This window comes from Anolis carolinensis, chromosome 6 (assembly GCF_035594765.1).
Source record: "Anolis carolinensis isolate JA03-04 chromosome 6, rAnoCar3.1.pri, whole genome shotgun sequence".
NCBI classification, from domain to species: domain Eukaryota; kingdom Metazoa; phylum Chordata; class Lepidosauria; order Squamata; family Dactyloidae; genus Anolis; species Anolis carolinensis.
In genome coordinates, this window is record NC_085846.1 from 17092147 (window position 1) to 17117645 (window position 25499).

At 42.0% G+C, this 25499-nt stretch overlaps 1 protein-coding gene across 7 annotated transcripts; it reads left to right on the forward strand.

Annotated features, from left to right (window-relative positions):
* Positions 1–83: 83 nt before the first annotated feature.
* On the forward strand, positions 84–25435 carry LOC100563100 (TUB like protein 2). Of its 7 annotated transcripts, none has more exons than XM_062984122.1 (16): positions 84–410; positions 1881–1927; positions 4040–4084; positions 6291–6342; positions 7428–7584; positions 7675–7803; positions 9312–9422; positions 10639–10824; positions 12583–12765; positions 12875–13023; positions 14263–14445; positions 16558–16670; positions 20240–20354; positions 22615–22713; positions 22835–23006; positions 24703–25435. In XM_062984122.1, the coding sequence occupies exons 1-16, from the start codon at positions 357–359 to the stop codon at positions 24834–24836; spliced, it is 1929 nt and encodes a 642-aa protein (XP_062840192.1). In that variant the 5' UTR covers positions 84–356; the 3' UTR covers positions 24837–25435. The 7 variants fall into 7 exon arrangements, with proteins under 7 accessions (XP_062840192.1, XP_062840194.1, XP_062840196.1 ...); XM_062984127.1 differs by lacking the exon at positions 84–410 and adding an exon at positions 1214–1497; XM_062984123.1 differs by lacking the exon at positions 84–410 and adding an exon at positions 1654–1722.
* The last annotated feature ends 64 nt before the right edge of the window (positions 25436–25499 follow it).

Genomic DNA, 25499 nt, shown 5'->3' on the forward strand with positions numbered 1-25499 from the left:
GTCGCTTGCCAGTGCCATGGTTACCCATTGTCCAGTCAAGAAGACGGAATATGTTTGACTAGCCCTGCCCTGGTCAGCAAATCAACTAGGGTTTAGGCAGCTGCTGTGAGTCGCAGGAGAGAAAATACTATTTTTAATTTTATTTTTTCATGAAACTTTTGAAATGTGAGCTCTGGCTCATTTGTTGATCTCAGGTTCTTGTAGTGAATTTGTTCTTCACCGGCAGTAATGCTGCGTAAGAACTTGTGGCGTTTTTGCAAAAACTGTGTCAGCTGTGGCTTGGTTATATAGACTGAGCAATATAATTTGTGGCTGATTCCTAAAAAGGATACTTACTACTGTATCTACTTGGAGCCATGTTTGGTTGGAATGACTTCAGTGCCTCGAAAAGACGGACACTTCAGAAGGAGGTAAGATTATAAACCGGTTTGTTCGTAAATTCATTTTGTGTAACTGTGAATACATGTGTGGTTATGAATTATGATTATATGTTATAAATAGGGTGGAGAAAGTTGATGAGATTATGGGAATTGTAGTCCAATGATAGCTTTCCCTGACAGTTTTTTCCAACTGTGCTGGATGATAACTCCCATCATGTGAGCCAGCAGGCCTATGTTAACAGGGATGATGATGGTTACTGTAGTCCAACAGGTTGTTCAGGGGAACTCAGAATAATCCCAACAGCCTTCCCCAGCCTACTGCCTTCCAGTTGTATTGGATTATAACTCCCATCATTTCACATTCTGTTGTCTCCGGCACTTGTGTGGGTGCATTTCCCCTCTTGCTTCTTCTACATTTATTCCCACACCAGGAAACACACACCTGATGCTCACACTCCATGCTTCCATAGCATTGAGTCATGGTAGTAAAATAGCGTTAAACTGCATTAATTCTACAGTGTAGATGCACCCATAGACGCATTCTGTTGTCTCCGGCACTTGCGTGGGTGCATTTCCCCTCTTGCTTCTTCTACATTCATTCCCACTCCAGGAAACACACACCTGATGCTCACACTCCATGCTTCCATAGCATTGAGTCATGGTAGTAAAATAGCGTTAAACTGCATTAATTCTACAATGTAGATGCACCCATAGATGCGTTCTGTTGTCTCCAGCACTTGCGTGGGTGCATTTCCCCTCTTGCTTCTTCTACATTCATTCCCACACCAGGAAACACACACCTGATGCTCCACATCAAGCGCATGCCTGACTCCGAAGCCACTGAAAAGAAATAATGTACCTTTCCAGGAAGCCGCAAGTCCTAAGGATTTAAGACAGACAAAGCTGATTAGACAAGAGAGACTGTGCGATGCTGGTTTGGTGGGGGAGGACGAACTGCTCAACACACACAACCACACACACACACCGCCTGTCCGCCTTCATAGCTGCAATTTGAAAGCAGCGTCAGTTCTGGAGAGAAGAAAAGAGATAAAGGGCAGGATTCGATCTAAGCATTGCATGGCTGAGATTTGAGAGGCTCGGATTCTCTAGGAAGAGGGTGAGAAGCCAGCCTGTTTTGATGTCTTGGGTGGGAGGTGACGAAGGTTGATTTCTTATGTGTTGACCATAAACTGTTGCTTAGCAGACTAGCAAAGAATGGGGATCAGGGATATTGGGGACAACATTTTCAGAGTGAAAGCCGGATGGGTTTCCTTTGGAGTGGGATCCAATGACTTTTGACAGTGGGAAAGAGAAAACAGAAAAGACTCCTGGCTTCTTCAGGGTGGGGAAGTGCACCGGAGTCTGTTAATTTAGAACAGAAAGGCTCCCGGGTTGGAGGAATGTGTGGGCCATGAGAAGGAGGGAGAAAGCACTGATCTGTTTTTTGAAAAGTAATCGGATGCAGTCATTACCATTTCCTTTCTTTTTTCTCCCTGCCAGATGGAGCTAGATCCTGCTCCAGACCAAGTATCTCCCAGACATAAGAGGTAAGCTATATGGGTCTGTGTGTGTGCAAGAGAGAGAGAGAGAGAGAGAGAGAGATTTCTTGGCTCTTACTCGTGTTTTGTTAATCCTTAAGGAGGCTAATTCTGTCATGTCCATCTCAGAGCAACAAGAGATACCTGGAATGGGCAATCTCTATTATTTAACCCACACTCACCAACCTCCTATTGGTATCATTAAAAAAATGTTTTATAGCCCTAGTAGCCTATCTTGCAGACTGGATCAATTTAAAAATCTGCTCAGCTGTTTTGATCTCTGTGCTAACCAAAGAATTGGGGAATAAATATAGAGGTATTCAATTTGTTGTCGAGGGCTTTCATGGCCGGAATCACTGGGTTGCTATGAGTTTTCTAAGCTGTATGGCCTTGTTCCAGAAGCATTCTGTTCTGATGTTTCGCCCACATCTATAGCAGGCATCCTCAGAGGTTGTGAGGTCTGTTGGAAACTAGGCAAGGTTTATATATCTCTGGAATAATGTCCAGGGTGGGAGAAACAACTCTTGTCAGTTTGAGGCACGTGTGAATGTTCCAACAGAATTCACACCCTCTGAGGATGCCTGCCATAGATAGGTTGACCAGTAGTTACGAAAATAGGGAATTGTAATGAATCCACATCTGGAGGGTCAGAAGTTTATATCCTCATATCAGAGATGAATATCGGAACACAGAGAGAAGCTGCAGTATTTGAAAAGCAGATGATAAACTGGGATAATAGAGGATTAATCAGAACTGTTCCAGCCAATTTGGGACTGTCGGAGAGTATATGAATTTTCTTGAGCTCTGGCCAAACCATTTAGGGCAGCTTTGTTTATCTGTCTTAACACCTGTAATGCTTTTGTTCCAGTGGGGAGGTTTTGGGCCTTTATATGTTTCCATTGGTCTTGCTACTTGGGGCTGATGGGAGTTGTAGTTTTCCCTAAACCACTGCCTTAAATACAGATGTTTAGGATTGAAACAGATGCTCCAAAAGCAAGGGTGTGGACCTTTTTTCAGACTGTGACCTCACTCAATTTTAGAGAAGTCTTTGGGGACCACATACCAATGATGGGCTGAACCAAAAAGAGAAATAACAGCAATATTTTAGATTAATCTCTTTTCTACCAATTACTCAACCTTGGGAGAGACGTTTGAAACTTCTAGAAGGAGCAGATACAAAACTGGGAAACCATAACCAATGGTCTCACAGAGGAAAGGAACAAGGTGAATAAGGGCCAAGGTTTTCTATCCTTGGCTGTGCGCCCCAACCTGACATCCAGTGCTATAGAGCAGGCATGGGCAAATTTTGGCCCTCCAGGTGTTTTGGACTCCAACTCCCACAATTCCTAACAGCCAGTAGGAATTGCTATCATATGGACCCACAGGAATTGCTATCATATGGCCCTGATGTCCCATTCTTACAAGCAGTTACCATTTTTGCAGACAACAAAAACTCTTTCCCAGTTGTGTTGCCAAAGGTTTTCATGGCGGGAATCACTGGGTTGCTGTGTGTGTTCCAGGCTGCATGGCCATGTTCCATTCTCTCCTGACGTTTTCACCCACATCTATGGCAGGCATCCTCAGAGGTTGTGAGGTCTGTTGGAAACTAAGTAAATGGGGTTTATATATCTGTGGATATAATTGTGGATTTCAGTGGCTTCTTTGTGTAGTCTGACATGGTAATTGTTAGAGTGGTCCAGCATTTCTGTGTTCTCAAATAATATGCTGTGTCCAGGTTGGTTCATCAGGTGCTCTGCTATGGCTGACTTCTTTGCTGAGTTAGTCTTCAGTGCCTTTCACATTCCTTGATTTGTGTTTTGGCAATGCTGCGTTTGGTGGCCCCTATGTAGATTGTCCACAGCTACATGGTATACAGTAGACTCCTGCAGAGGTGAAAAGATCCCTCTTGTCCTTTACTGAACATAGCATTTGTTGGATTTTCTTAGTGGGTCTGCTTGTATATACTTTGTAGGTTGTGTTTATTCATCAGCTTCTCTATGCAGTCAGTGGTTCCTTTGATGTATGGTTGAGACATAACAGTCACGAAACCTTAGCTTATATGGTCCAATTTTGCTTGAAAGGTCCAATTTTACCATTATTATTATTAATTTATTTTTGCAGCTGCATGGAATCTCCGAATACAAACCCTTCACCCATCCCTGGGAGGTAAGGGTCAAAAATTACATACCGCAAGAGTGATGCTTCTATATGTCTGTCTAGCTATATATATGATTACTTTTAGCTGCATACATAAATAAGGCTGCATCTATATATGTTTGCTTGCACCCTGGCCTTATAGATATTCCAAATGTACAACAAAAGAATATATTGCTTAGGGAGTTCTAAATTGCTTAGGTTAATTGAGTCAATTAAACAGTGCTTAAAACAATTAAAAACACATTCCCAATTATTCAGGCAACATATTTCCTTTAAAGCAGACAGGGAAAAGATCTGGCTCACCAGATGTTATTAGGCTGCAAGTCTCATCAGCAAAGTAAAGACAGGAGATATGCTCCAACAAGGGCCATATATTTTTCTGTCTGTTTTAAAGTTAATGGTTTTTACTAAAATGGCACAGTACTGCCTCTAGTAACTAATACCATGCTTTCTGGAGCACACATCTATGTGCCATCCACAACCAAATAATTTATCTTGTTCCTTCTTGTTCTTGTTTTGGAGTATAGTTTCCAGAATCCTCTGCCAATATGATAGTAAGGAATTATGAGAACTGTGGTTCAAAGATCAGGAAGAGAGCCCAAAGATTTCTCACCTGTTTGACCCAGTTGCCTGGTCTACCTCATTATTATTATTTTGATGAAGAATCAGGACTTAGTGTTTCAATTTCTGAATCCATAATTTTGATATGGCCCATGGATAAGTCAATGGTCATTCTGCAGAGAGGAGCCCCTGGTGGCACAATAGGTTAAACCCTTGTACTGCTGAATGATAGGTCGGCGGTTCGAATCCGGGGAGAGCGGGTGAGCTCCCTGCAACTCCAGCTCCCCATCCGGGGACATGAGAAAAGCTTCCCACAAGATGGTAAAACATCAAACATCCGGGTATCCCCTGGGCAACGTCCTTGCAGACGGCCAATTCTCTCACACCAGAAGTGACTTGCGGTTTCTCAAGTAACTTCTGACATGAAAAAAAATTCTGCAGGGAGAGAATGTACTCATGCTGTCACAGGAGACCAACTATCCTTGATCATTGCTGACATTCAGAAAGGTCAGAGGTGGCATTCAAAAAGGTCAAAGTGATGGCAAAGCAGAGAGAGTAGAAGTGGGTCAGTGTTTCTGTTAGAGTCTCCCGGGACAAACTGAACTCTCACCTTTTGTCATTCTAGTTTTTTGATAAGAGTTACAGTAAAGTACTTAACATTGTGAGCCCCCAGTGACGCAGCGGGTTAAACCGCTGAGCTGCGAAACTTGTTGACCGAAAGCTTGGTGGTTCAAATCCGGGGAGTGGGGTAAGCTCTCGCTGTTAGTCCCAGCTTCTGCCAACCTAGCAGTTCAAAAACATGCAAATGTGAATAGATCAATAGGTACCGATCCAGCGGGAAAGTAACGGCTCTCCATGCAGTCATGCCAGCCACATGACCTAGGAGATGTCTACGGACAATGACCGCTCTTTGGCTTAGAAATGGAGATGAGCACCATCCCCAGAGTCAGACTCGACTAGACTCAATGTCACGAGGAAACCTTTACCTACTTAACATTGACCCATGGATAAGTCGACCCAGTTTTGGGGGTGCCAGTGAGCTTGGTGGCTATCTGTCAGGGGTGCTTTGATTGTATTTTCCAGCATGGTAGGGAGCTGGATTGGATGGTCATTGTGGTTTCTTCCAATTCTACGATTCCATGATTTCAGAGTTATACATTGAGTCCATCACTTGGAACTGCTCCTGCCAAATCCAGACAGTTGGATGGTCTTTCTTTCTCCTGAAAAGTTCACATAGATAAATGAAGGAAGATAGAATTCGTTCTTCCACATTGACCAACAAGATGTGGTGGATTACAGTTCTCATCACCCCTGGCCACTATACTGATCCAGGATGATGGGGACTGAGTCCATCTGGGGCCAGTCTGATCTGGTCTTTCAAATGAGGAATCCCCAAGACACACAGGCCACTTTCCCATCCCATCCCATGGCTCCATCCTGAGACTTGTGTGAGGTCACAAAGCCCTTCCAAGCATCATGCCATGTGGAATCTCCAGGAGGCCAACGGTCCTTGGGGGAACCGGGCTACCTGGAGGTGGGGCTGTCCTGGCGCTGGCAGAGTGGTGTCACATCTCAAAATGTACAGAAATTCATACAATCGCCTCCATTCCCTCCCTGGTTCACCACCTGACTTGAATGCCTCTTTTTCTTCTAGCAATGGCAACGACGAGGCAGCCTTCATCCGGAAGCAGAAACTGGAATTCCAGGTAACCTTTTGAGGGCTGCAGTTTGGAGAACTGGCAGGGCCAGATTTGTGGGAATGTCAAAAACAAGGAGAAAAACTTCTCACAAACCACCTTGAAACAGCTTTGGAGAGCTCCAGTTAGTTGGCTTTAAAAATAAATTTAAAAAATATATAATTGGCCATTGTTATTTTGATTGCTGTGGGCCTTCAGATTAATTCTGACTGGTGGGAACCTTATCATGGACACCGTGTTATACACAAAACCAGTCTTTCCTCACCTAATAACAACCACATTAATCACATGAAAGGATTTGAAAAGGGATGTAAAAAGAAAGGTTCAAGCTGTAAGAGCAGCAACAATAGAAAGAATTGAAAATCGTGCATGTTTGAGATGTTTTCTTTTGATATGTTAAAACAAGTGGGATTCAGTTTATTCAAAAACAGGTTTCCTGGGGTTCTCTAGGATTTATTACTCCCAGGAAGAATGTACAGGTTTGCAAATTTTAAAAGGAAGGTGATTAACAAACAGGAAACCTGTTGGGATGGCTGTGTTTTAGATTTTGAATGGCTCCCCTGCTCTGAAAAGAAAATTATATATATATATATATATATATATATATATATATATATATATATATATATATAGGCCTCCGGTGGCCTAGGGGATAAAAGCCTAATGACTTGAAGGTTGGGTTGCTTACCTGAAAGCTGCCAGGTTCGAATCCCACCCGGGGAGAGCATGGATGAGCTCCCTCTATCAGCTCCAGCTCCATGCGGGGACATGAGAGAAGCCTCCCACAAGGATGGTAAAACATCAAAAAAAAAAAATCACCCAGGCATCCCCTGGGCAACGTCCTTGCAGATGACCAATTCTCTCACTCCAGAAGCAACTCCAGTTGCTCCTGACACGAAAAAAAACTAAAAAACAGAAAATAAAATCTGCTTTTGCTCAAGATGGCTGTGAGCTATTGGATTATAAAGTCAGCCTGAGAATGTGTGATCAGACATTGAAAGGGGAATAGATAGTTTTTCAAAATATGTGAAGTTTGCTATTGTTATCTCCTTTCTGAAACGCTTTTTCATCCAATGGCCTGCCTATTTTTTCAGCGCCGTATCATCGAAAAGAAGCAACGCCGCAAGCGCCAAGAGCCACTCATGGTTCAGGCCAACACAGACGCCAAAGTGAAGGGCCGCTGCGGAAGGCGCAAACCTGAGGAGCGCATCCCACTCATGGAGTCTTGCAGTGAGCACAGCCTGTATAATAGTGAGTATTAGTTCACACACCTGATTTGTCAGATGTGTTGCCGCAGCTGAAGTTGTAGCCTTGCTAATGTTGTGTCTTCTTCATCCCTAGGTACAAACAACCCCTACCTGGTGGAATCTGTCCCAGAAGCTCACCTTGGCGCACACATGTGGGGCAACTCTGTGCAGATGAACAGGGCGCAGAACCATGGCCAAGGGGAAAATCAGGAGCTTTCACCAGGTAACTAAAGATTCCTGAACAATTACACTATGTAACAAAATTTGGAAAAAAAAAAATCTGTTCCTGGTTTGAAAGTTTTATTTCCTGTTTAATTGTGTGCTTACTTTGGAAGTAGTTGTTATGCTCCAGGAATGCCCATTTTGTGACTACCACACATTATGTTGAATTGGTTGAGACTCTATGAGATATTCATTGAAAAGCTATAGCAACATGTGCTGCAGAATGTCCTGCAAAAACTTTGCAATAAACGTTTTTCTATTTTTTTAAAGATAGAACCAATTAAGAAATGACATTTTATTGTGTTGCATAGTGTAACAAAATTGTGTTACATAGTGTTATTAACCACCTTCTTTCCTCAGCTCTGTAGATCTTTGCACAGGAATTAGGCCTTCGACATTTATCTTTTTAGACTCAGAATCCCAGAGTTTTCCAACCATGGTCAGGTGAAATCCAAAAATAATGCTTTCCTGGGCTTTTTTCATGTTTGCTGACACAGTCTGACAAAGACCCCTTCCACACAGCTGAATAAAATCCCACATTATCTGCTTTGAACTAGAATATGTGACAGTGTGGACTCAGATAACCCAGTTCAAAGCAGATGTTGTGGGATTTTCTGCCTTGATATTCTGAGATATAGAGCTGTGTGGAAGGGTCCTAAGACCAGACTTGACTAAAGTCAAGTTTAATATTGATAAATAAAATTAAATAAAATGGATAAAGCATGATGCTTTGAGCATGTCAAAAATACAGTAGAGTCTCACTTATCCAAATTAAATGGGCCGGCAGAAACTTGGATAAGTGAATATCTTGGATAATAAGGAGGGATTAAGGAAAAGCCTATTAAACATCAAATTAGGTTATGATTTTAAAATTAAGCACCAAAACTTCATGTTATACAACAAATTTGACAGAAAAAGTAATTCGATACGCAGTAATGTTATGTTGTAATTACTGTATTTATGAATTTAGCACCAAAATATCATGATATATTGAAAACATTGATGACAAAAAATGGCTTGGATTATCCAGAGGCTTGGATAAGCGGGGCTTGGATAAGTGAGACTCTACTGTATACTCTCATTCTCCACATAGCATAAAACAACTGTCTTAGTAATTAGAATCCAAAGCTTTCTAGCCAGATAATTTTATTGTTTATGTTCAGGCATCTCTGTTTTCACAAGTCCTTATTTGCCATAGGCAAAGGTAAAGGTTTCCCCTGATGTTAAGTCCAGTCATGACCGACTCTGGGGGTTGGTGCTCATCTCCATTTCTAAGCTGAAGAGCCTGTGTTGTCCATAGACACCTCCAAGGCCATGTGGCTGGCATGACTGTATGGAGCGCCGTACTTGTTTAATTTATGTAATTATTTTATTTATATCACAGCTTTCTGCCATAAATGAGAGTCAAGACAACTTGCAACAAGATTAAAAAATTGGTGGTTTTAAATTATGACCTGTTTCACATCTTTATAGCCTCTAATCCCCTTCCTTCTTCCCTCTGCACTTCAGTAGATTTCTCAGATGAATCGGAGCTGGAGGTGGCTGTTTTGGAAGAAACCCAACCAATCAACAAAAATGAAACAGCTCCCAAGAATGGCTGGCAGGCCAAGCAGAAAGAAGGTGAGAGCGAAGGCTTGGGACCCTTGCGAAGTTGTGGTGGAGCACTTTGATTGCCAGGCAGTGGAACACTGGTAGGCAAGCCACACGGCAGCATTATAGCAATTTGTCACTATTTTAATTGCCATGGCTCCATCCTATGGATTCCTGGGATCTGTAGTTGTAGCACTAGAGCTCTCTTACAGAGAAGAGTAAATATCTCAAAAAACTACTAATCCCAGAATTCCATAGAATTGAACCATGACAGTTAATGTGGTGTCTAATTGCTATAATTTTGCAGTGTGGATGTAGCCTGCAGATACACAAGAAGTGTCTCATTATCAACTGAAGTAGTGTTTCTCAACCTTTGACCATCCAGGTGCTTTGGGCTTCAGTTTCCACAATTCCTGACAGTTGGCCAAGCTTACTCAGGCTTCTGGGAATTGAAGTTCCAAACATATGGATCACCAAAAAGTTGGGAACCACTGCATTAAGGGATGGATTCTTCTTAGGTCTGCAATGGGCTGCAAAGTCCATCTAGCCTAACAACCTTCTATGTAGGAATACACAATTCCGTCACTCAGATGTCCATTTGACCAGTGATCCTTGAGTTAGACATGCCTCTGCTAAGTGGGTTCAAAACCTCTGGTCGTTTGGCCAACATCAGGACAGAATAAGCTAATTTGGAAGCAAATGTAGTGCAGCAAAATTACTTTTGTTTCCCTATATGTTTCCAAATTAAATTGCCCCTGCTTTGGAGTGCAGATGTACCTTTTTGATGACAGTACCCATGGCTTGTTGGGGGGCCTTGGAAGTCCACAAAAGTGACTGTCCCTAGTTATGATTTAAGGCACTGCTTCTTAAACTGTGTGTCTTGACCCAAAATGGAGTCTCCTTAGCTCAGTTTTGGGGTCCTGAAAAACTGGGTAACAGTAAATGTTTTCAGAATGCTGTTTTGGACATGCACATGAATCTCTTGTGTGGTGTTTACAGTAGACGCTGCAGGAGATGCTTTCGTTGTACTCTGTAAAAGAGAAAATCAATCTAATTCTCAAGCCTTGCAAATGCTGATTTGTTATCAGTAAATGCTTGATTTTTATGCCTCTTTTATATGCCTAGGATCATGTAAAATATTCTTAGGCCAAAAGAGGTCTGGAGTGGAAAAGTTTAAGAAGTCCTGATTTCAGGTAGACTTCATGCGCTGCTTCCAAGGACAATATCTCCTCTTTACTGTTTGCAGGACGACCGAGTGCCCAGCGGCGGAACCAGGCTTCCAAATCCAAAAGGACGGTCTTATCCCCAAGACAGAGTACGCCATCTGCCATGGAGGATGTGGAAGCCAAGAGCCCCAGGTATAGACCCAAGACGCAAAAACCAAGGAAGAAAGTCTTATCTCCAATCCCAAAGGTTCCAGCAGATATGGAAGGTGAGATAATGGGGATGATTTCATTCATTTACATTTATCCATTCACATTTGAGACTTTGACTTTTACAGATTTGATTAAGAAGGTTCTCTCTAGGATTCTGTAGGTCCTTCGGTTTGATTCTGTGGTCAACTACATCCAGGACTTAGAGGTTTCTTGGGATAACTTCTCTCTAGGAATCCCTGGGTCCCCCAATGCTTCCAGCAGATAATAGCCATAAAGTCATGCTGGAAGAAATAGAACATTCCTGGAGATGTGTTGACATCTTTCTCCCAATAACACTATGTAACAAAATTTGAAATATTTTCTGTTCCTGGTTTGAAAGTGTTATTTCCTGTTCAATTGTGTGGTACTTATTTTGAAAGTAGTTTTCATACTCCATAAACTTCGTTTTTGTGGCTGCCACAAAATATGTTGAATTGGTTGAGACTCTATGAGATAGATATTCATTGAAAAATTATTATAGCAAAATGTGCCTCCCGCAAAAAGAAAGTTTTTGCAGTTTAATAAACTTTTTCCATGTTTTTCTGATAGAAACAAGTAGGAAATGAGATTTACAAGCCAGGAACAAAAGTCATGTTACATAGTGTAATGAGACCCAAGTCAATGGGTTGCTGTGAGTTTTCCGGGCTGTATGGCCATGTTCCAGAAGCAGTAGATCTCTACTGACAAAATGGTTGGCAGTTCAAAGCCTGGGTCGGGGTGAGCACCTGATCTTCAGCCCAACTCACTGTCTACCTAAGCAGTTCGAAACAGCTGTAGAGAAATTAGGCACTGCTTAAATAGGGAGGTATTTCACGGCACCATAAAAAAAAGGAAATACCAAAAATGCTGGTGATCAAAGAAGAATAGGAAAGCTTGTGATCATGGGCGCATCATTATAGCAGATGGAGCGGCAGCACCCCCTGTGGCCGGAATCGAATACAACCTCCAGGACGCCAAAGTTGGAAAAATGCCGACATAATACCTCTATCAGTTGTCTGTCCTGTATGTCTAACGCCATTTAATGTTTGCCATGTATATGTTCTGTGATCTACCTTGAGTCCCCTTTAGGGTGACAAGGGCATAATATAAATTGATTAATTAATTAATTAAAAATCTGTAGAATTAATGCAATTTGATATCACTATTTCTGCTTTGACTCAATGCTGTGGAATCCTGGGAGTTTTAGTTTGGTAAGGCACCAGCACTCTTTGGTAGAGTAGGGTAAAGGCCACATAAAACTACAACTCCCATAATTCCACAGCAGTTAACATGGTGCCAAGTTGCATTCTGCAGTGCAGATACACTCTTGGGCCCTTTCTACTCTGCCATATAATCCATATTATCAAAGCAGATAATCCGCATTATCTGCTTTGAACTGGATTATATGACTCTACACTGCCATATAATCCAGATCAAAGCAGATAATCTGGATTTTGTAGGGCAGTGTAGACGGGGCCTCAATTTTCATTCTCCATCATAAGAATGCATTGTAAACAGTGGCCAAAGCTTCATTTTTCCAAATATGCCCTCCATAGCCATTTTCTAGGTCCACCAGCATGACCCTATGGTATTGTTGGGGCAGATGTACATCCTTTCAATAGGATTTACTATTATCTGCAGTTTCATGTATCAATGCAAAGCTGGAGAGCATGTCATCTGAGGATACAGGGGTTTTACTTTATCATAGCAATTTTGATTTTTATGGAAATTTGTGGTGTTTGAACCACAAGAGGGCAGTAACAGAATGAGCAGATCTCACTTCTTTGCCCATTTAGTTTTCAAGAACGATTCCTATACCGAAGAAGTGGAGTCTATAGACTCCAAGGCTACCACCGAGGAAAGGTGTGATGTCCTGAGAGTTCCCAGCAGCTCTGAAAGTGAGGGGGAGTCATCCCAGGAACTGAGCCTATCATCTTCAGCCCTAAAGAAATCCCGTAACTGGATGCTTTCCCACAGAGGTAAATCTGCTTTACAGGTGCTTTTGTGGTTCAGTGAAAGACTGTATGGTCAAGTGGACTCAAAACACTGTCATCAGTTCATTTCCCCATCCTCCTTGTATTTTCCCAGGGTCTCTCACCAATGGAAGGAGAAGCCAGAGCGATGAGGAGGAAGATGAAGATTATGAAGATGAGGAGAAGAAGGAAGACTTCAACAGCGAGGAGCAGGACATCCTTGAGCGGGTCATGTACATCCGTGAGGAGGTCAACTTGTCCTCTGTGAGATGCTAGTAGGGCCTCGATCAAGCTTTCCTAATTACTGTTTTAACTGTCACCATCTTCCTAGATGTTACCTCCCAAATCTTGGACTATCATGCCCATTATCATTATCCTCCCAAAGCTTGGACTATGACACCTGTTATCCTTAGCCTGCACGACCACTTAGTATGGTAGTCCAAAAACAAAAATTCCAAATCCTCTGACTTCTCCGTGTGCCTTTTATCGCAACAGTCTCAGATTAGTTATCAGAGGCCCCCTCTACACTGCCATATATAATCCAGATTATCAGCTTTAAGTTGTCAGAGGCTTTCATGGCGGGAATCACTGGGTTGCTGTGAGTCTTCCGGGCTGTATGGCCATGTTCCCAGAAGCATTCTCTCCTGACGTTTCACCCACATCTATGGCAGGTATTGTCAGAGGTGGGAGAAAGAACTCTTGTGTGCTTGCGGCAAGTGTGAATGTTGCAATTAGCCACCTTGATTAGCATTGAATGGCTTTGCAGATTCAAGGTCTGGCTGCTTCCTGCCTGGAGGAATCCTTTATTGGGAGGTGTTAGCTGATTGATTCATGTTTGGAATTCCTCTGTTTTCTGAGTGTTGTTCTTTATTTACTGCCCTGATTTTAAAGTTTTTAACACTGGTAGTCAGATTTTGGTCATTTTCATGGTGTCCTCCTTTCTGCTGAAATTATCCACATGCTTGTGGATTTGAATAGCTTCTCTGTGTATTCTGAAATGGTGGTTGTGAGAGTGGTCCAGCATTTCTGTGTTCTCAAATTATAAGCTGTGTCCAGGTTGGTTCATCAAGTGCTTTGCTATGTCTGACTACCATATCTGCTTTGAACTGGATTATATGGCAGTATAGACTCATATAATCCAATTCAAAGCAGATAATTTGGATTATTTGCTTTGATAATCAAGATTATATGGCAGTGTAGAAGGGGCCAGAATTTCTAGGGAAAATTCAGGTTTTCTCCTGAAGACTCTGGTATAGGTTTAATCCAGTAAAATCTTAGAATAATAGAATTGGAAGAGACCACATAGGCTATCTGGTCCAACCCCATGCCATGAAGGAAAAGCACAATCAAAGCATCCCCAACAGATGGCCATCCAGCCTCTGTTCAAAAGCCTCCAAAGAAGGAGCTCAGTAACCACAGCAGAAAAAGAATGACTCTTGTTCCAAGTTCCACACTGCATTTCATCACATCGCAGTTTCCTTTTTTGCTCTCTCTCCTTGACAGTCTCCAAGTGGGGAATCCAGCACCCCACTGTCCCTCAAAGTGGATGATGTTGAAGAATTTGTTCTGAAACCTGCGCCTAAGGGCAACATTATCCAGTGCCGCATCACACGGGACCGGAAAGGAATGGACAAGGGCATTTTCCCATTCTACTACCTACATCTTGAGATGGAAAACGGAAAGAAGGTATCCGTGAGCAATAAAAAACACTGTTTTAAATGAGTACAAATACATCAAAATAATACAAGGTAACAGTAACAACAGTAAAATTATAACAAGCACCGAGATGAAAATAATAAAAAACAATCCAATAAGACATAGTAAACTAGAACATGAATAAAACATTATAACATACTGTATATACTCAAGTATAAGCCTAGTTTTTAGCCCGTTTTTAGGGCTGAAAAAGCTCCCCTCGGCTTATACTCGAGTGAGGGTCCTGCCTGGCTTCTATTCAGGTCGGCGTATACTTGAGTATATAGGTATTCAGAGTTGGACAGTCTTATCTTATTTAAGTCTTATTATTATCTTAAATTACAGTTTTATATAAATATTCAAAAACATTTAACCTATTGATGCCTCAATTAATGCAATTTTATTAGTATCTATTTTTATTTTGGAATTTGACCCGTAGCTGCTGCATTTCCCACCCTCGTCTTATATTCGAGTCAATAAGTTTTCCCAGTTTTTGTGGTAAAATTAGGTGCCTCGGCTTATATTCGGGTTGGCTTATACTCGAGTATATACGGGTATACCCTAAAAACCATTAAGATCCAATTATATTAAAATGGCTTTAAAATGGCTAACACCAGTGTTCATTTAAGATGTACCGTAGCAGCCATAAAATACAATTTATTTATTATTATTTATTTACTTCATTTTTATCCCGCCTTTCTCGACCCCGGAGGGGACTCAAGGCGGCTTACAAATCTGGCAAAAATTCACTGCTGCACAGGTAAACAATAAAACACATCTCATCAAAATATAAACAATCTAAATATATAAGCGGAGCCTCCGGTGGCTCAGTGTGTTAAAGCGCTGAGCTGCTGAACTTGCGAACCAAAAGGTCACAGGTTCAAATTCGGGGAGCGGAGTAAGCACCCGCTGTTAGCCCCAGCTTCTGCCAACCTAGCAGTTCGAAAACATGCAAATGTGAGTAGATCAATAGGTACCGCTCTGGCGGGAAGGTAACAGCGTTCCATGCAGTCATGCCAGCCACATGACCTTGGATGTGTCTACGGACAACGCCGGCTCTTTGGCTTAGAAATGGAGATGAGCACCAACCCCCAGAATTGGATACGACTGGACTTAACGTCAGGGGAAAACCTTTACCTTTACCTTTACCTTTACCTCTCTCTCTCTCTCTCTCTCTCTCTCTCTCTCTCTCTATATATATATATATATATATGACTTACATGCAAATTCAACTTAAAAACAAACCTACAGAACCTATCTTTTTCATAACTTGGGGACTGCCTGTAATTTCTAGGGAGTTAAGGGCAAGCTACACTGTAGAATTCATGCAGTTTGACATGACTTTTACTGCCATGGTTCAGTTCTACGGAATCCTGGGAGCTGTAGTTTGGTGACACACCAGCAATATTTGGCAAAGAATGTGAAAGACCTTGGAAAACTACAACTCCCAGTTTTCCATAGCATTGAACGACGGCAGGTCAAGTGGTATCAAGAAGCATTCACTCTACAATGTAGATATATTTATCCAGTACTGGGCGATTTCCTTCTAAAGCAATGTATAGATTTTTATTTTGTGGGAGGTAATAATCTTATGGCCACTAAAAAATTGATTGCATTTTAAGCCATGTAACACAATTCTCCTTAAATTTGAATGAAATGACAAATACATGAAAAATAATTGGGTGTAATGAGAGTGCTCTTGTGTTTGGCTTCAAAAAGCTGCATGACATTTTAAAGACTAATATATGCCCCATGATCTTTGACTATTAGACTTTTAAAGACGACCAGATATCTCATGGTCTTACTGACTGGGTTCTGTGGGAGCGCCGGAATTGTGTCATGATTCGAGTCTTGTGCTGCAACTCTGGAGAACAGGGTTCGAATCCTGCTAACACATGGAAACCCACTGGGTGGCCTTGGGCAAGTCACACTCTCTCAGCCTCAGAGGAGGACAAAAGCAAACCTCTTCTGAAAAAAGAAATAGTACAGCCTTAGGGTTGTCTTAGGGACTTGAATTCACACAACAAGAAAAAGGAGTGCATAGGCTGTAGTTGAAGAAAGAGCACAAACTAGTATCACTGACTACTATGTCTTCTCCCTCAGCACTTCCTGATGTCTGGACGGAAGAGGAAAAAAAGCAAGACCTCAAATTATCTCATTTCCCTAGACCCCATTGATTTGTCACGGGATGGAGACAACTTCATTGGAAAAGTCAGGTGGGTCCATTTTCAACCCTGCTATAGTCTATAGTTGGGAGTAGTAAGGGGCTGAAATTAGATAGGCTAAGCCTCTTGGGGCCGCAAATAGCTTTTAGCACCTCACTTTCCTAGTAAGGTATAATTCATTATTCATTAGGATAGTTGTTGCTGTGTGCCTTCAAATTGTTTCAGACTTAGACAACCCTAAGGTAACCCTACCACAGAGTTTTCATGTCAAGATTTATTCAAAGGGGATTTGCCTTTGTCTTCCTTCAGGGTTGAGAGATTGTGACTTGCCTAAAGTCACCCAATGAGCCCCGAGATGGCGTAGTGGACTAAGCGACTTGAAGGTTGGGTTGCTGACCTGAAAGCTGCCAGGTTCGAATCCCACCTGGCGAGAGTGTGGATGAGCTCCCTCTATCAGCTCCAGCTCCATGTGGGGACATGAGAGAAGCCTCCCACAATGATGGTAAAAACATCAAAACATCCGGGCGTCCCCTGGGCAACGTCCTTGCAGACGGCCAATTCTCTCACTCCAGAAGCAACTCCGGTTGCTCCTGACACGAAGGGGGGGAGTTCAAACCGCTTTACTACTCTTTTGGAATTCTGAATTCCTTCACTCTCTGTTTCCTGCCTACCTTTCTTTATGCCTTTTCTCCCTCCCTCAGTTCTTCCTTCTTTTTTATTGCTTACTAGCTCGGGTACCTGGCATTGCCCAGGTTATTTGAAAAAGTCAAATATTTAATTGTACAAAGTACATAAGGTTGTGGGTGAACTACAACTCATATCATGCCAGGTTAACCCCAGAAAACTCCATCAGTACTTAAAGTTTGTTATGTTGGGCAAGTTTGCTTTAAATGCATCATTGGTGGGGCTCAAAATGCTCTCTGGCTGTAGGGTAAACTACAACTCCTGCTATGGTGAGCCAATGCCCTCAAACCCCTCCAGTAGGTCGAATTAGTCATGGGGGTTCTGTGTGCCAAGTTTGGTCCAGGTCCATCATTGGTGGAGGTCACGGTTTCTCTGGTTGTAGGTGAACTACAACTCCCAGAAAGGAAGGTCATTTCTCCCCAGACACCTCCAGTAATCAAATTTCATATCAGTATGTGTGCCAAGTTTAGTCCAGATCCATCAGTGTTTGGGTTCACAGTGCTCTCTAGATGTAACTGAACTCCCCCAAATCAAGGTGAGTTTCTCCCAAAGACCTCCAGTATTTTTATTTTTTTGCTTGTCATGTGGACTCTGTGTGTCAAGTTTGCTCCAATTCCATTTTGGATGGAATTCAGAGTGCTCACTGATTGCAGGTGAACTATAAATCCCAGCACCTATAACTCCAAAATATCCATGCCAATTCCCCTCAAATCCCACCAGTATTCAAATTTGGGCATATTGGGTATGCATGCCAAGTTTGGTCCAGGTCCATCATTGTTTGGGTTCATAGTGCGCTCTGGATGTAGGTGAAATACAACTCCTATAAATCCCTCCAAAGACCTCCAGTATTTTTTGTTGGTCATTGGGGTTCTGTGTGCCAAGTGTCATTGGTGGAGTTCAGAATGCTCTTGGATCCCAGTATCTGCAACTCCTATAGATCATGGTGAATTCTCCCCAAACCTCTCTAGTATGTTCAGTTGCTGATCAATTCCTCTGTTTGCTGTGTGCCATAGAAAAGAATTGGAAAGGGTTAAGGGAGAGGCAGTGGGCGGGGTCATGCAAATCCCACACCAATTGAGAGAGTAAGAAACACTTGGATGTCTGTGGTAGAGGAAACATAAAATCTAGGATGAAATTGTCCCTATATGAAAGCTTTCACTTGGGTGGGGGGCAGTATGGTGTTTGTGGAGGGCATTGGCAAGGCTCTTGGACATGTTCATGGCACTCACTATAACCTGCAATGTCATTGAAGGGAGGGCCATTGGTGTCTCCTGAGTAGTGGGAGTTATAGCAGTTTGTGGAGGCAGGAGTTTGTTTGTGTAAGTGGACACCCCGCCACATGCACACATACATATTTTCACTTTTATTATGTGTATACACTTCACATAGACTCAGAGGCTTATGACACACTGCAGCCAACACACAAGCGTATCCCAACACACATTTTGGAAAGCTCTGATTTATTTTCTAGTCATGTTTTCATGATTTCTAGATTAGGTTATTGTAATGTCCCACATATAGAGATGCCCTTCAAGACTGCGTTGAAATTCTTGCTGACACAGATCTCATTGTATTTTTTCCTGGGAGACTGTGGCCCTCAATGATCTCCAAGGTGTCTAATTAGGCCCTTTAGTTTCTCACAATGGCCCACCCTTATTGAGACAAAAGCAGAATATAAAATAAACATAAGTGCATCCTTCCTGGAAGGTTCTATTTTCAGCTGTGGTTCTCCCAATGTTTTTGGACTCCATGCATTAACTATGTTGCCTGAGACCTAATGGGAGTTGTAGAGCGAAAACATCTGGAGAGTCACAATGACCTGCTGCCTCCATCTTAATAAAATTACAGTAAGCCCACATATTAGGCAAAGGATCTATTTCAGGTCTGTAAAACTAATTGTGTGTGTTTGTACATGCATATATATTCTAATATATGCATGGTATTAGAATATAAAGAAGACAAATCAAATAATCAATAGATGCCAATGAAGGGAAAGTTTGGAAATCCAATATGCATGGTTTAACATTCATGTATGTAATGTCAGTGTAATTATGTTAAATATTATGTTGCATTATGTGAAATGTATCTTTGTGTGATCATTTTCTGTAGAAATTAGGTGATGAATTTAAACTGGAGGTTGGCCGATTATTACGGGATTTTAGTATATGCATATAAAGTCACAATAAAATTTGAGGAGGAGGACGGCAGTAGGCTGGCAAATTAGGCAAGAAGTCTGTTTAGGATTCTTGTGCAATATGAAACCTGCTGAACTTGCTGACTGAAAGGTTGGCGGTTCAAATCCGGGGTGCAGGGTGAGCTCCCACTGTTAGCCCCAGCTTCTTCCAACCTAGCAGTTTGAAAACATGCAAATGTGAGTAGATCAATAGGTACCACTCCGGCGGGAAGGTAACAGCACTCCACAGAGTCATGGCCTTGGAGGCATCTACAGACAACCCTGGCTCATCAGTTTAGAAATGGAGATAGTACCAACCCCCAGAGTCGGACACAACTAGACTTAATGTGAGGGGAAAACCTTTACCTTTACCTAACAAAACATACCATAGAATTTTGCAGGAGTGATGGCTAGATACCATAAGTGTTCTTTCTAGACCTCCAGCACATTTCTATGCTCAACTTCCACCAAAGGTTGAGTACAGAATTACACTGGAGGCCTTTGCTTCGTCTTCATGCACAGTTATATGGCATTTAAAGCTCTTCACATATAACTGAAACTGTTCAGTGAGCTTGTGTTATAAGCTAACCTACTATACAATTTCCGGGGTCCATTGACTGGGAAATATGAACATTGAAAAGGAGATTCTGGGTCTCTTTATTTCATTTTTGGCTTCATTTGCTGAGGTGGGGCCAAGTTGAAGGAAACACAGTAGAGTAGAGCATAGCATGCCTCAAATAACACCTTTTTGACTCCCTTCTAGATCCAATGTGCTGGGAACTAAGTTTACTGTGTTTGACAACGGGATCAATCCAGACAAGAAACCCTTCGTTCCCGAAACTGCTGATTTGCGGCAAGAGCTGGTTGCTATTTGCTATGTACGTTTTGGTTAAGGGGGGCGCTTTTGTCATGAGCAAGGAGTCTGAACATGTCTGACTAGCTCTTGGGCAGTAGTAAAGATGTTCTTCCCTGCACGGTCCAGAATAGCCATCTCCAAACAGAATGGAGAGTACAGCCAGCTTTCTGTATCCATGGATTCAACAATCCCTTTCTTGAAAATATTCTTTTAAAAACAATCCTCAATTTTGCCATTTTATCTAAAGGGCACCAATTTGCTACAACATTGTACATAATAGGATTTGTGAAGCCAGAGATTTTGGTATTCATGGGATAATCTTGGAACCAAACCTCAGTAGATACCAAGGGTCCACTGCATTGCAGTTCATAGAGCATTGTGACCCAAAATAAGTATATATTTTAGCTTCCAGCTTTTACTGCCAGTAATTAAGCCTTAGGAGAGGCTTTTTGACCTCTGAGAATGAGAAAAAACTTTTCAAAATTGGGACACCAACAATGGTTTCCTGTGAGGGAGGAGTGTTTCATTTGTGTTGGGCTGAATTGGCTGCAACGGCTCAGATTCCTCATATTTCAAAAAATATCTAACAGGCTTGGGACTCAAATATCTGCAAAATCACCTCTCCTTGTATCAGCCTGCCTGACTTGTCAAAATTGTCAAGGAAGATCCTTTGCCAAGTACCTCATGTAAATTACAGCAGTAAAGGGAGAAAAAACTTCTCAGTCGTAATACCGCACTTACGGCATTGTGAAAATTGCAGCTGGCACCAACACTACAGTCTTTCTGGCGCCCTGAGCCTTTTTGTTTAAATGGTCATTTTAATTGATTTAAATGATCTGACAATGATAATTACTATCTTCCCTGCATATACGATTGTGATGATAGATGATTTCGTTTTGTTGCCTATACTATATTTTGATCATACTCTTATATGCTGCCTTAGTGTTCTTCCACACTGCCATTTAATGCAGTGTAGAGTCACATTAGCTTGTGTGATTCCACACAACGCACGCAGGCTGATGCAAGTTAATCCAGGGTAGCTATTTTATGCAGCTGGCTCCTAGGTTTAAAAACATAAGGAAGGTCTGAATCCTGAAGCAGAATTTGAATCTTCTCCTGTGTTTGGGCAGTGTGGATACCCATCCTGGACTCTTATACAGGATTCAGGATTGGTGTTCCCACAGCCATCATTCCCTCCCCAGGCTCCAGCAATATTCCTCCTGCCCTCTAGCACCCCTATTTCCCCTCCAAAAGATGGTAAAGTTGTGTGTATCTTGTTTACTTCCTGGTTGCTGCCATGTGACTGAGCAGGACAGCTTGAGAGGAGTGGAAAGGGACTTGCTCCTCTGAAGCTGCCTTGCTCAGTCACATGGTAGAAGCAGAAAGTAAACAGGCAGTGAATAAGGTAACAATTTTTCTGTTTTGCAGATGGCTGGGAGGGTTGAAACCAGGTCCATGCCCAGCCATTCTGGACCGGTTTTGGCATGGCTGGATTGTGGAGCCGCTGTCCAGCCACAAAAGTAGTTGGCAGCATGCTGTTTGGCTCTGAATCTGTCTGTTTCATATTAGTTCAGGGTTGCATTTTATGCCTGTGTAGAACTGCTCTGCAGGAGAGAAGAGCTGCCAGACACAGCTCCATCATATCTTGGTCCCAGAGGCTGGTGAATGACCCAGCCTTCATATCAACTGCCACTACTGTCAATACACTACACTACTGTCAATACTGTAATACAATATATTGTATTACTGTTTTATCTTTTTATAGTGTGATTTGTATTATGTTGCCTATGTTTAGTTCTATGTTGTTTGGGCCTCTGCTCCATGTAAGCCGCCCCGAGTCCCCGCGGGGAGATGGTGGCGGGGTATAAATAAAGTATTATTATTATTATTATTATTATTATTATTATTACGGGGAGGGAAGAGCAGCCAGGCATCGCTCCATCATGCCTTGGCCAGTGATGAGTGACCCTGCTCTCCATGTTCCAGCTGCCATTGTTGTGGCTTATGAGAGGAGAAGAGCAGCCAGCATCTGATGACTTAGTAGCTTCCTACAATGCTATTGCATTTTCATGTTATGCTGTGTCTTGCTTAGATTTTAATTCAGGGAACTGTCAAATCATTGATTTATAAGTTGCCCTACGAGCCTTGTCGGCTGAAGCATAGGGTATAAATGCACTGCCTGCCTATAATTATAGAGTGAAAATGAATAATGACATTTCACTAACAACTCCAACAAGGTGAGGTTAATCCATTTCTTTCTTTGTGGCCCTGCCTCCTTTCAGGAAACCAATGTTTTGGGATTCAGGGGCCCACGAAAAATGACCGTGATCATTCCCGGCATAAACACAGACAATGAGAGAATCTGCATCCGTCCGAAAAATGTGAGTGCTTCTTTGCAAGTGGATTAGTACTCTCTTCCTTCTCATCTCGATACCTATCGCAGGTAATAGCTGCAAATATGAGACAGAGATCTGCTTTTTGTCTGCCCATCTGTGGCTACAGGAACATGAGACCTTATTGACACGATACCAGAACCGGAACATGCAGAACCTGATCAAACTACAGAACAAGATGCCGGCTTGGAACGAGGAGACCCAATCATATGTGCTCAACTTCCATGGGCGTGTCACGCAGGCATCTGTTAAAAATTTCCAAATTATTGCAGAAGATAACCGTGAGTAGTGGTGCACAGAGTTAGAGGGATGAGGCTTATGGGGGAATTTTTGGCAGCCTTATGCTGAGTTTTTGCTTCAAAGTAAGATACATTCTGTGGGGCTTATTTATAAGTAAAAAGGTTTATGACTTCTGCTCTCATTTGTGCAATACAAGCAACTGAAAGAGTGGTAAAGTTCAATATTTATGTTCTCTCTAGCTAAGAGTTAGTTGCATAGTGGTTTGAGTGGTGGGCCAGGATTCTGGAAGATCAATGTTTTAATCTCCCCTTGGCCATTGAAACCCACTGCTGGTCCCGGACACATCATATACTCTTGGCCTCAGGATAAAGCAGAGGCAAACCTCCTCCGAAAAAATCTTGCCAAGAAAACCCTACAATAGCTTCGACATAATTGAAATTCAGCTTGAAATAACAATACACTATAAGTAAAAAAAGAAATCCATAGGATTCTCTATAAGAACTGTCAGAAATATTAAAAATTAACTAAGGTATTTTTAATTTCAAAAAGGTGAGTCAAGCACTGAAAGGGTTAAATAAGCTAGTGTTGCCCCGAGGACAGTGAGTAGGCTGAAGCCTTTTACAGTTAGTGGGCCAAAGCTAGTGTCATCCTGAGGAGTGTGGGAAGGCCCCAGTGTGAGAAGCTTTGGTGAGAGAAGCCCCAGTGTGAAGGCTGCTGTGCGTAAAGCTACTGTGTAAGTTTGGTGTGAGAGGAGGCTCTGTGAGAGCGAAGCTGTTTATCTGCATGATAAAGAAGCCCAGCATGGAAGCAAAGAAGGAAATATAAAGAACTTTATTTGTGTTATGGAAACCTTGCTTTTGTAAATAGTGCAACCATATTATTTTACTATAAAGACAAACCTCCAAAGGAAGAGATAATACAGGTATTGGTCTGTGTGTTTTAGTTCTTTTTATCTCTTTGGGCTACTGGTGCTGGGTCATGCTGCTACTAATAAGTTACTCTGCTGTGCATTTATGGGGTGGGACTTTTGTTAATAAGCCCACTTGTCCAACAAGAACCTAAGCATCTTAACATTTTAGAGTAATTAAGCAACTGTTGTTGACTGACACCAGACAATTTTACTGCCTGAGATAAAGCAATAATAGCACCTATCTTGATTCACTCAAATCAGATACAAATATGCATGCCAGACAATTTATTTTGACACTAGAGACAGAAAATCCCACTATCATCTTTAGTGTGTCTGGTGTAAAAGCATAGAAAATATGTAACAATTTAATCCTGCCCTTTAAAAACGTCCAAAGTCTTGTGGCAGTTGGTTGCTATCCCATTATTCCTAATGATAAGGCCAGCTCCTTTTTGACAGGTCATAAATAAGATTAGTAAGTGTGTGTGTGTGGGTCTCAAATGAGGCATATAAATACTGGAACAGGTTGTGCAAAAACATATTGATGTGAAATAGTCTCAATCCCATATGAATAACCTTGTATAACCTTTCTAAAAAAAATCTCTGTTCACCACGTGCCACATATTTATAAACCAAAAGATGTCTTAAACAGAAATCAGATTTGCATTATCCAGAAGAGAGAGAGAGAGAGAGAGAGAGAGAGAGAGAGAGATTAAAGTAGATGCTGGGTGTACTGTTTTGGAGAAGAGTTGGTAAGAGGAACAGAGGAAAAGAGTTTGTAAAAACCAGTCTATGAATATTAATGCATCTTTTTTCTCTCTGGCCTCCAGCTGACTATATTGTGCTCCAGTTTGGCCGCGTGGCATCCAACGTTTTCACTATGGATTACCAGTTCCCACTCTGCGCCCTTCAGGCATTTGCCATCTGCCTGTCCAGCTTTGACGGGAAACTTGCTTGCGAGTAGAGACTCAAGCCAACCAACTTCAGTTCTCCAAATCCCTGTGGTTTTTGCTCCAGATTGCTTCTTGCTGTCTCATAAAACTGGACACAGTCCAATACATTTTTAGTACTGCCTTCCTTTGAACCTCTGACCGCCCCATCCCTTGTCAGGCTGGACCTCCAGATGACCTGTCACTGTCAAGTTGGCTTGTTGGCTTTCCATTTACTGGTCCTCTGTTTTTCTAGAGCCCTTGACTTCTCATCTTGCCATTTACTTCTGTTCTTTCTTCTTTACTTGAATTTTCCCCACATTCACAAACTGACCTGTACAACCTAATCTTTTAACGTCACTACTTTGGCTCAGGTTCTAACACTCCTCCCAGCAACCTTTCAAAAGAGCACCTACCTGCTAAAGAAACAGACCATTTCACCTGATGTGGACCACAGATCCGTTACTTGAAGAAACAGCAAACACCAAAAGAACAATCATTTCTGCCAGCTTACACATTCAGAACAGGAGAAGAGGCAGCCACTAAAATATAGACTGAAACTGTGACCCCACCTGTTCTCCTTTCTTTATCAGATTGCGTAATAGATTGGAAATAAAGTTTACTGAAGGCTCAATACAGTTGTTGATTTGTTTTTGGGAACAGACAGGCTGAATATCAAATGTTTCTGGAGAAGATTG